The sequence below is a fragment of the Bombina bombina genome, chromosome 5 (genome assembly GCF_027579735.1).
Source record: "Bombina bombina isolate aBomBom1 chromosome 5, aBomBom1.pri, whole genome shotgun sequence".
Taxonomy (NCBI): Eukaryota; Metazoa; Chordata; class Amphibia; order Anura; family Bombinatoridae; genus Bombina; species Bombina bombina.
The window spans coordinates 142,793,556-142,806,343 of NC_069503.1; the positions used below are offsets into that span (position 1 = coordinate 142,793,556).

At 36.5% G+C, this 12,788-nt stretch overlaps 1 protein-coding gene across 1 annotated transcript in view; it reads left to right on the forward strand.

The window, feature by feature from the left end:
* PTH1R (parathyroid hormone 1 receptor) overlaps window positions 1-12,788 on the forward strand; it is a 760,867-nt gene that overhangs the window by 540,463 nt on the left and 207,616 nt on the right. The window contains exon 4 of the mRNA XM_053713727.1: window positions 4,682-4,800. Within this exon, the coding sequence (XP_053569702.1) occupies window positions 4,682-4,800 (119 nt within the window). The remainder of the gene's footprint in view (window positions 1-4,681; window positions 4,801-12,788) is intronic.

The following is a 12,788-nucleotide window of genomic DNA, read 5'->3' on the forward strand; positions in this document are numbered from 1 at the left end:
CCCAGGCTTGCTCTATACCACCATTCAGGTATTTTTCAAGACCAGAAAACAAAACTTCCCTCTAACCCCATCTTTGTAAAAAGCAGTAAGAGGTTAACAAGTCCATGAACAAGGTAACAAATCACAAAGGCCAAGAGATCGGTAAATATACAATAAAGCACTAACACACTACAAATAGAAGAGCATCGCTCATTAGAGCTGAAAGGCTATGGGGCCTATTTATGAAAGCGTCAACCAAAAATACGCTGGAATTCCGCATCGTAATTGTTGCGAGATTGATCCGACCTAGTTATCAAAGCGTCAAGATCGGCAAATGTTGACATTTGTGACGTAACATACGATCCCGCGATCTCAATCTGACGGAGATCGATGCTTACATCATTACTGATGTTTCGAATACACATTCGACTCTATTTGACACTTTTTCCAATTTATCAAACATTTAACAGGTACGCTTGCGGCTATTCCGACACAGCATACCTGGTTTTCAAACTGCCACCCATGTTTTCAAACTGCCACCCTTGTTTTCAAACTGCCACCCTTGTTTTCAAACTGCCACCCTTGAGGCCCACGGATGCCATAGAAATCAATGGGAGTCTGAAAGCAACAAAAGCTTATGTTCGATGCTGCAAGAGAATGAAATATACCCCATTGATTTCTATGGTTAAAAAAAAAATTACGTTTACACCTAACACCCTAACATAAACCCTGAGTCTTAACACCCCTAATCTGCCGCCCCCGACATAGGCGACACAAATAAAATGTATTAACCCCTATCCCGCCGCTCCTCGACACCGCCGCCACTAAATAAACTTATTAACCCCTAAACCTCTGGCTTCCCACATCACCACCACTAACTAAACCTATTAACCCCTAAACCGCCAGCCCCCCACATCGCCAAAAACTAAATTAAGCTATTTACCCCTAAATCTAACAACCCCTTAACTTTAAATTAAAATGACAAGATCCCTATCTTATTATAAATTAAAATTTACCTGTAGAATTAAAATAAACTCATTTTAAACTATAAATTAACCTACCCTAACTATTATACTAAAATTAAATTAAACTGCCAATTAAATAAACTAAATTACATATTAAAAAACCTAACACTACTAAAATGATTTAAATATACAAATATTACATAGTACTAAATTACAAAAAAACAAAACAAAACACTAGGTTACAAAAAATAACAAACACTAAATTACGAAAAATAACAAACGAAATTATCAAAAAAATGACATCTAATAGCCCTATCAAAATAAAAAAGCCTCCCCCCAAAATAAAAAAAAAACCCTAGCCTACAATAAACTACCAATGGCCCTTAAAATGGCCTTTTGTGGTGCATCGCCCCAAAGATATCAGCTCTTTTACCTGTAAAAAAAAAAATACAAACACCCCCCAACAGTAAAAACCCACCACCCAACCAACCCCCCCAAATAAAACCCTAACTCTAACAAAAACCTAAGATACCCATTGCTCTAAAAAGGGCATTTGGATTGGCATTGCCCTTAAAAGGGCATTTAGCTCTTTTACAAGCCCAAACCATAATCTAAAATAAAAACCTACCCAAAAAATGTAAGAAAATCCTAACACTAACCCCCGAAGATCCACTTACAGTTCTGAAGTCCCAACATCCAGGCAGAGAATTCTTCATCCCGGTGGCGATGTCTTCATCCATCCAGGAAGCAGAAGTCTTCATCCAGGCGGCAATGTCTTCATCCATCCAGGCGGAAGAAGTCTTCATCCAAGCGGCATCTTCTATTGTCATCCCTGCGGCGTGGAGCAGGTCCATCCTGAAGCCATCCAACGCAGAGCTCCTCTTCTGACGGTCGCTGCCGTAAACTGAAGCTTCAATGCAAGGGACGCGATTCAAGATTGTGTCCCTTGCATTCCTATTGGCTATTCCTATTGGAGTGTTAAATTCAAAACAGCCAATAGGAGGTGAGCTTCTGAAATCCTATTGGCTGTTCAAATCAGCCAATAGGATGAGAGCTTCTGAAATCCTATTGGCTGTTCAAATCAGCCAATAGAATGAGAGCTACTGAAATTCTATTGGATGTTCAAATCAGCCAATAGAATTTCAGTAGCTCTCATCCTATTGGCTGATTTGAACAGCTAATAGAATTTCAGAAGCTCTCATCCTATTGGCTGATTTGAACAGCTAATAGAATTTCAGAAGCTCGCTTCCTATTGGCTGATTTGAATTTAACACTTAAATCAGTTAAAAAGGAATGCAAGGGACGCCATCTTGAATCGTGTCCCATGCATTGAAGCTTCAGTTTACGCCGTCGACCCGCTCCAGGCCACAGGGATGAAAATAGAAGATGCCACTTGGATGAAGACTTTTCCCGCCTGAATGGATGAAGACTTCTGCTGCCTGGATGGATGAAGACATCACCGATTGGATGAAGACTTCACCGTCTGGACGTCGAGACTTCAGAACTGTAAGTGGATCTTCGGGGGTTAGTGTTAGGATTTTCTTAAATTTTTTGTGTGGGTTTTTATTTTAGATTAGGGTTTGGGCTTGTAAAAGAGGTTAATGCCCTTTTAAGGGCAATGCCCATCCAAATGCCCTTTTCAGGGCAATAGGTAGCTTAGTTTTTTTTAGCATTAGGGTTTTTATTTGGGGGGGTTGGTTGGGTGTTGGGTTTTACTGTTGGGGGGTGTTTGTATTTTTTTTTTACAGGTGAAAGCTGATATATTTGGGGCAATGCCCCACAAAGGCCCTTTTAAGGGCCATTGGTAGTTTATTGTAGGCTAGGGTTTTTTATTTTTAGGGTTTTTTTTTATTTTGATAGAGCTATTAGATTAGGTGTAATTTTTTTTATTTTGTATAATTTCGTTTGTTATTTTTTGTAATTTAGTGTTGTTATTTTTTGTAACTTAGTGTTTGTTTTTTTGGTAATTTAGTGCTTTGTAATAATGTTTAATTGTATATTTAAATCATTTTGGTAGTGTTAGGTTTTTTAATATGTAATTTAGTTTATTTAATTTGTAGTTTCATTTAATTTTAGTATAATAGTTAGGGTAGGTTAATTTATAGTTTAAAATGAGTTTATTTTAATTCTACAGGTAAGTTTTAATTTATATTAAGATAGGGATCTTGTCATTTTAATTTAAAGTTAAGGGGTTGTTAGGTTTAGGGGTTAATAGCTTAATTTAGTTTTTGGCGATGTGGGAGGCTGATGGTTTAGGGGTTAATAGGTTTAGTTAGTGGTGGGGATGTGGGAGGCCAGAGGTTTAGGGGTTAATAAGTTTATTTATTGGCGCATATGTCGGGAAGTGGCGGAATAGGGGTTTATATTTATATTAGTGGCGCCGATGTTGGGAGCAGCAGATTAGGGGTTAATAGGTTTATTATAGTGGCGGCGATACAGGATGGCGGCACTTTAAGGATTATTAGGTAGTTTATGGGTGTTAGTGTACTTTGTAGCAGTTTAGTTGGTATAAATAAAGTTGTGAAAAACACAAATAATCGCGTCATCGATGACTGTTAGCTAACAATAGTCCGATGCTCATCGCCCCGTACTTAGTGTGCGTGTTTCAGATCCACGGCCGCAATGTTTGGCAATGTTAGGTGAGCGTATTGACACCCGTGAATGCAACATAGTTGACGCTTTGATAAATATCCCCCTATAACTGCATCAGGAAGGATCTCATGTTTACCTCCAGAGCTCATAAAAATGTAGAAGAAACCATGTGAGAGACAAGGATCCATATAAAACCCAGAAAACATTAATCCATCTTATCTATGTACTATTTATTTATTTAATTATATATTATCAATTCAGAGAAAATGAATGTCTAGTACAACAAAAAAGAAGAAGAAGATACTAGTTTGATAACTGGTTCAGATTCAATTTAAAAAAATCCTCAGATCTCTTGGACAAAATGATGATTATTCGCTAGACAGAAAAATCAGTGTAAGACAGCAAAAAATTCATAAAGCATTAAACAGCACCAGAATCAATAATTGCTTCTACTGAAAGATGCCTATATAAATAATTAATGCAAGACACTAGAATCAGTTTGTTGCTAAGTACAATAATTCCCTTTTAGCACTCATCTACAAAAATCTGCCCCGTTAACATTTTCTATTACGCTATATGTATCACAAACTATAGTTTTGTCAACCCAATCTACTTTGATTCTACAATAAGATGTACCCAAGTCACTTTTATACTTTAAACTCCTTAACCCCCCTCTCTCTGATTTTAAGATCTACAAGGCTGGCTTGCTTGGCGTGCCAGGATACCATGAGATTTACTGGTGGGCTGCAGAAACTAGGGCTAGAAAGCTAGAATCTAAAGGGGTTACTAATGGATGTAATTGGGCTTTAGAGTGCATATAACAACAATCAGGGGAAAAAAATACAAACTAATAAAACATTCTGAAACAAAATATTGGGGGAAGGAGTATTCTAGTAATCCCCTTTGAGAAAAATGAGGTATGCACATTATACTGGGTCAACAGAAAATAGGGCTGGTCTCCAAATTTTCCTGGGGTGCTTTTTATTTCCAGTCCGGCCTTGAAGATCTACCTCTTATAGCGTTGTCTTGATTTTAGAATCTGAGATTTTGGGGATTATGTTATTGTTCTGTGTCTATTACTTAGATTATGTTAAGTAAATATCTGAGCCAATAGGATCTCAGAATGCATATTGTTTCTCTTGCAGGTCATGCGCATCGACGGTGTGACATGAACGGTAGCTGGGAGCTGGTCCCGGGGAACAATCGCACTTGGGCAAACTACACAGAATGCACCAAATTCCTCACCAATGAAACTAGGGAGAAGGTATATAAATACAAGTTGCATGTTAGATGTCTTTCTTTGCTTGTACCATGATTACAATTTGCACTGGGAAAAAAAAACTTTGTATTGCTTTTACAGTGCACATTAGGTTAAAAATGAAAAATAATGCATGGAATAATGCTGAAATCTAAATGTTTTGCTCACTATTACCAGCAAGGCCGGTGTTAGGATTTTTGGCTAAACAGGCAACAACACATTTTGAACCCCCCTTAAGACATAAAATACCCCATCGTTACTGCTTCTTAACAAAATGTTCTAGTAATGTGTTAAGTAGCTATAGATAGCTATTGTATCTATAATAATAGAGAAAATAAACTTCCATTATCACCAAAGTCTTCACTAATAATCTAATTTATTATAATTGCTATAATGGTTCATCTCTGCATGATATAACATACAAAAGTGGTGTCCCTGCACAACATAGCAAATCAGTGGTGGCTCTGCAAAATTCATCAAACAGTGGTGACTATGACTATATATAAAACATACAAACCTGGAGACTGGATGACCTCTTTTCATCTTCATCATTATACCTAGACAAATATTACTGCAACTCTGTCCCCTCTGGTCTCCCCACCTGCCGCCTAGCTCCTTTACAATCCATAATAAATGCCTCTGCCAAACTCATCTTCCTTACACGTCACTCTTCATCTGCTGCACCTCTCTGCCAATCCCTTCACTGGCTTCCTCTTGCCTCTAGAATCAAACACAAAATTCTCACTCTGACAAAAAAAGCCCTCAACTGCACTGCTCTCCCTATATCTCAGACCTTGTCTCCAGATACTCTCCCTCCCGTCCCCTTCACTCTGCTCATGACCTCCTACTCTCCTCCTCTCTTGTTACCTCATCACACTCCCATTTACAGGACTTCTCCAGACTGGCTCCTATCTTGTGGAACTCTCTGCCTCGCTCCACAAGACTCTCACCTAGTTTTGAAAGCTTCAAGCACTCCCTAAAGACTCTACTGTTCAGGGATGCATACAACCTACGCTAACCTTACTTTATACCAGTTCCTCTCCTCCATTGCTATCCCCTGAACCCCCTTAGCATGTAAGCCTAAGAGTCCAGCTCTTTGTAGATTGCCTTCTTAAGAGCTGACTACAACAGTGCAACTCTTGGCAGGGCCCTCTACCCATTTGATCCCTATGATTGTTTTGTTGTACTCCGCTTTTGTTTATAGCACTGCGGAATTTGTTGGCGCTCTACAAATAACCAATAATGATAATAATAATAATAATAATAATTATAAATATTAGCATGTCTAACAGGAAAATGTATCAAGCTGCAGGCTGACAAGTTCTCAAGAAGAGAACTTGTCCACCTGTAATTGCCACTTAGCAAAATTTAAGAAAGGAATAGAGCTCTCTTGTTCAATCTTTCCCCCTACTTTTGGGCAACTAATTGCATTATACCTGTCAGGCTGCTGTATGTATCAGATATGTGGAACACAACTGCAGACTTAGATTTACATAAATTGATCATTTGTCTCACTGTTTACTAGAGAACCCAATACCAGCAAATGGATTCCTCTAGATTCAGTGAAGTATTTTAAGTAAATGATTATCCCAGGGGGAAAAGATATTTGTATCTTAGTTGTATACAAATATAATATGAAGCTTATTTATTCCACATGACTCTCTTCTTGAATATCTCTTTAAATATACTGAAATCAGTTTAGGAGGTAGTTTCTGTAATATTGTATTTAATGTGCTGAGAGTTGATATGCTTGAATGTAATGTAAACCTGACCTATGTAGTCAGAGTGCAAGATCAAGAAAACCACACAGTCCGTTTTACCTCAATTCGGCAGATAAGACTTTTTAGCTAAGTGGTAATTGTAACAAGGTAACAGTCACTTTGTTTCAAGCTGCCGAGTGGCAAAGATGTACCTGTGTCAATTGTCTTGTGACCGGGACCTCTATGGGACGCCAACTCTGTGTCTCCTGTTAGTCGGGTTTGAGTCCGTTGAAACTGCAACCGGTAGTGATGTAGTAGCGGATACCGGGGAATCCACTCCCGGCGTATCAGCTGCAGAGAGACTTAGAACTTTCTGACAGTTCAACAGCAAGAGGAATTAAAACCCGGTATCAATAATAACTGATTTGCTGCAGGCTTATAGTAGATAACACAGATGTGGTAGTTTGGTTATACTTGTGAAGGGAGGAATCTCTGAGGTGGTTAACAGCTGACCGGGAACTGGGCCAGATTCTCTCTGTACTCCGGAGTATAGCTCGGTTGCAAGCAGGTGTTTTGAGAGTCGTAGACTTCAGTATAGAGTTAGTTCAATGGCTCAGGAAAATAGGTGAAGCAAACGTAACACGAATACTAAGCAATGAGTGAATGCAAATCAGCTGCTTAAAAAGGAGGGGCAGCCAATCCTGAAGTCAGAGAGAGAAAGCAGAATTTAAAGGTACAGTGAATAGTCCTGACAATACCAGGGGCTGTTAATCACCCGGAACATGCTAGTTTGAGGTGATCTATCTCTACTACCCACGATAAGAAGCAGAAACTGCTTCTTAAATTTTTGGCTGCAGGTTTACTCTTGCAAGCCTGAACTATTCCCATAAGTATACATTTTTCAAGCCCTACAATTTATTACATTAATTTTCTGTGGTGTACTGGCATTTATACCCTGGAAATTAACACACTGTACTGTATCAGTATGCCAAGTATCTAAACCCTGAACTAGGACATGTTGTGCTTAATAATGATTATGTCTATCTATACAATTTAATATATAGGTATGTATGTAGAGTATGCAGATAATAGACATGTGGTACTGAGCAATTTTAACTTTAGATAGGTAGACAGATAGATAAACATACTGCCCCTCAGCCCCAGTAATTCACATTAGGCTGCGGGTGGAGGAGTGTTCCATTGCTGTCACCGGCTCCAATAACTTTTATGAAGGTCGTTAAGGTTTTGCAGAGAGCAGAGGAGCTTTACAGTGAGATATTTTAGCCAGATTCTTCCAGCTGTTCAGGCTGACCTGCATTATACTGAATTTTCGTTAAACATTTACATTAGTTTTCATTAAAACAACTGTAAATGTTTCAAAGCTACAGGTGAGAATTTCACCTGTAGCTACAATACTTAGTTTAACGTGCTCTGGAGTGCACGGAGAACACGCTAAGGTAAGTATTAACCACTTAAAAAATAATAATAAAGGAAACAAATGAATACTGATGAATTTTTTTCAGTATTGTTTTATTTTCTTTCATTTCGCTGGTGAATTCATTTGGATATTTGTTTCGTTTTAACCAAAAATGATTGAGAATCTCTATTGTGCACTGGGGTATAGGGACAGCTTCCATAGTAAATGATATTTAGCACATAAACAACCATTCTTTTTTTAAATAATTTACACTTAAACCTTCTCTTTTAGATAAAATAGGGATTTTTTCTATAAACAATGTCATTTTTAATTATTGACTGTGTAAGGAAGTAGACTTTTTATATAATTATTAGCTCATTAGATTTTTTTATGTGTTATTGAGAAATTACATTTGATTTACAATATATTTATAAATAAGGATAATATGCAATTATTCAATGATAATAAAAAACATTATACTAAATATAAAACAGGCATCTTAGGGAAACTACCAGACAAGCAGTAATGATGTTTTGCTTGTCTGTGCATGAGTGTTTTATATTAGATTAATGATTTCATTTGATTAAATGTGCTGCTATTTTTCTCTAATGTGAAAGCTGTGATCGCTTCACAAAGGCCGTTAATGTTTTATTCAAGTTTCCATAAAAATAGGAAATTGCTTTTATTCCAACAGAATCAGGCGATGCTGAAACAAAATTGTGCAGAATTAGTTTCTAAAATGTTGTGGCATAGAACTTGTGATAAGTTTATCTTTTAACAATATGAAGTACATTCCTCATGTAAGCGGAGATAGATTTCATTTCCATTTATCTATTTAAAGACACTTTTAACTTTCCTTTTTTACAGCATTAGTATAAATGAAAAACTATTAAAGGGACATTAAACAATTAATTAAAAGTGAATGTAAAGTTGAATAAATGAATGCCCGGTTTTTAAAAATACTATTATAAAAAGGGGTACTTTCATTCATTAAACTTTACGTTGCAGCGTTTTTTTTTTTAAAAAAATACTTACCTTCTTGTTTAGGAAACCCAGACTGGAGATCCTCCGCCCACAAATCCTCTGTACTTACCTTAGCAATGACGAAACCGGCTTCCTTCAATCATGGCGTGCAACCAAGAGCGTCCATCTCATGAGGCCATGCAACAATTGGAGGAAGTCAGTTTCTTCTGTTTTTACTTGAGATGTTGTATTAAGGTTGCCTGGTGTCAAATATTTAACCAGGCAGTCCAGTATTTTAGCAGGCTATCCTGTAAGCTTTACAATACTGGACACTTTAATGTCTAGTTTTCTTAAAGTCTTTTGAGTATTAGCTAAATGTAAAATGCCTCCTACATTACAACTATTGAGCAGAAAAAAATAGGGACTGTCAAGGGTGTCAGATCACTTAAATTTACATGCGTTACTGTCAGCCAAAGAAGTGCAATGATATGTTTCTATCTTAGTATCAGTCAAGGGGTAAAATGACTGCTCATTTGTGAAAAAATATACATGGTGGGATCAATAGTGGGGGCTAAGGTAAAACATTTTTGGGGGCATTTTGTTACCCACCTACCATGGTGCCCATTCCACAATATATTGTCTAGTAGTTCTACAGAGGACAGCAGGCTCAAAACATTTTCTCTCTATCTCATTTTTCTCTATGTGAACACATCAGTTTTTAATTTATGTGCTATGACAGAGGTTCCTCAGGAGAGGAAAGGTTATTATAAGTTGATATCTGATTTAAAATTAAAGCTATTTCCCTGTCTCTCTCTTAAGATGTGTAGTTGTTTGAGGAATATAAATTAATCTAACTTTTTTAATTATTATGACCAATATATTTTTATCAGAACGTATGGGTTAGTTCAATTCCAAACTGCTTGAAACAGATTTTTTTTTTAACAGATTCATGGTGTGTGAGGTTATGCTCAGTATGTGATCTATGTGATATGAACATGAGCTATAGTCAGACTAGACAGTAGGTCAATAGTTTAGTGACCACATAATGAAGTACTGGAGTCGCTGTTTTATAGAAAGCATACAAGCAGCCTGAGGCTTAGAAGATGGCTGGAAAATGTGTCAAGCTGTGTAGCTAATATAGAGTAAAGGCACAGACAGAGTATAACATAAAAACAATCATGGATTTGTAGGAGAATTATTACCTTGCAGCTAAATGTAGAAATACTCAGTGGAATCCAGAAGATGGACCAGAAATATAAACAGAGCTGTTCCACAGGAGGGAGTTGGGTAAGTGCGCTGAAAAAGCTAAAGGTATCAGAACAAAGTATATTTTTATACCTTAATTACCGATATATATATTATAATAGTGAATGGAAATTAATTAATAAAACTTCATTTTTTAATGAAATAAACCAATTGTTAATAAAGGTGTTTCTTAAGAGTGAATTTAAACTTTGTGTAAGTGATATAGAAAAGTAACTGAAATTGTTGCTAACGAGGTGATGTGAAAATTAACTAAAATTGTTGCTAATAAAATAATGTGAAAAAAATGTGTCATAAACAGTGTTTGGAATTTATTCTGTTTGGAAATATCCTATATTTAGGATTATACAATACTTGGAGACTAGGTAGAAAATGTAGTACCAATAGCAATATTGAGAATATATATTTATTGGTCCAGACTAAAAGTTAGCAGGATTCAAAGGACCTAACAGATAACCCTTATATAGTAAATGCACACAGATGTTAGGAATCTTACAAATTTATTTTTGAAAAAATATTACATATAACAATTATATAGGGGACGTCTCCCCAATTGCACAGCCTAAAGTTGCTCTAGAGTCATAAAAATCATAAAAATCTAAAAGACTTCTATAAAACAATCTATGTGATGAACAGCAAATAATAAAAACTATATGTCATATAGGCACAGTAGTTAACTCTCGTAATAGCTTTTGGTGTGATAGATTCTTTTATCCAGACTTAGTTGTTTTTGTATCGCCTTAAATTTTATATGTGGATCATAAAAAAGTCTCTATGTAAGTTCCGTAATAGATAGTAATACCACACAGAGGTAGTCTCAAAAGTCTCTTATGTAAGTTCCGTAATAGATTGTAATATCACACAGAGTTATATTTTCTAGGGGTAATTGTATTCTCCCTTCAGATGTGGTTAAGACAAATTTAAAAGCTTACTTTCTTTAAGTCCTGGAGGAGCTTCTGGAGCTTGTGTCCGCCGGCTATTTCTCAGCCGAGTCAGTGCGCCGCATGGATCTTGGCGTCTGACGTCACCGGTAAATCTTCCGGTTGTCAAAAAAGGAAGAAGAGACTCCCAGCTTAAGTGTATATTTTATCCAAATAGGATTTGGGAAATAATTTCTTTGTGAGTCAGATGAAATTACACCCTGCACCTAGTGCCAATGCACGCAGGGATATTTAGACTCCGGTATTGATAATTCAGGACGTAATAGAATAACCCCGGGTTACCTCAAATGTTCGTTAAAAGTTGATCTGAGATTCAGATGTCCTTATCTGTAGTAGGCACAGTCACTTAGATCGACGCGTTTCACTCACCAGGGAGCTTTATCAAGAATGATCTTGATAAAGCTCCCTGGTGAGTGAAACGCGTCGATCTAAGTGACTGTGCCTACTACAGATAAGGACATCTGAATCTCAGATCAACTTTTAACGAACATTTGAGGTAACCCGGGTTATTCTATTACGTCCTGAATTATCAATACCGGAGTCTAAATATCCCTGCGTGCATTGGCACTAGGTGCAGGGTGTAATTTCATCTGACTCACAAAGAAATTATTTCCCAAATCCTATTTGGATAAAATATACACTTAAGCTGGGAGTCTCTTCTTCCTTTTTTGACAACCGGAAGATTTACCGGTGACGTCAGACGCCAAGATCCATGCGGCGCACTGACTCGGCTGAGAAATAGCCGGCGGACACAAGCTCCAGAAGCTCCTCCAGGACTTAAAGAAAGTAAGCTTTTAAATTTGTCTTAACCACATCTGAAGGGAGAATACAATTACCCCTAGAAAATATAACTCTGTGTGATATTACAATCTATTACGGAACTTACATAAGAGACTTTTGAGACTACCTCTGTGTGGTATTACTATCTATTACGGAACTTACATAGAGACTTTTTTATGATCCACATATAAAATTTAAGGCGATACAAAAACAACTAAGTCTGGATAAAAGAATCTATCACACCAAAAGCTATTACGAGAGTTAACTACTGTGCCTATATGACATATAGTTTTTATTATTTGCTGTTCATCACATAGATTGTTTTATAGAAGTCTTTTAGATTTTTATGATTTTTATGACTCTAGAGCAACTTTAGGCTGTGCAATTGGGGAGACGTCCCCTATATAATTGTTATATGTAATATTTTTTCAAAAATAAATTTGTAAGATTCCTAACATCTGTGTGCATTTACTATATAAGGGTTATCTGTTAGGTCCTTTGAATCCTGCTAACTTTTAGTCTGGACCAATAAATATATATTCTCAATATTGCTATTGGTACTACATTTTCTACCTAGTCTCCAAGTATTGTATAATCCTAAATATAGGATATTTCCAAACAGAATAAATTCCAAACACTGTTTATGACACATTTTTTTCACATTATTTTATTAGCAACAATTTTAGTTAATTTTCACATCACCTCGTTAGCAACAATTTCAGTTACTTTTCTATATCACTTACACAAAGTTTAAATTCACTCTTAAGAAACACCTTTATTAACAATTGGTTTATTTCATTAAAAAATGAAGTTTTATTAATTAATTTCCATTCACTATTATAATATATATATCGGTAATTAAGGTATAAAAATATACTTTGTTCTGATACCTTTAGCTTTTTCAGCGCACTTACCCAACTCCCCCCTTTT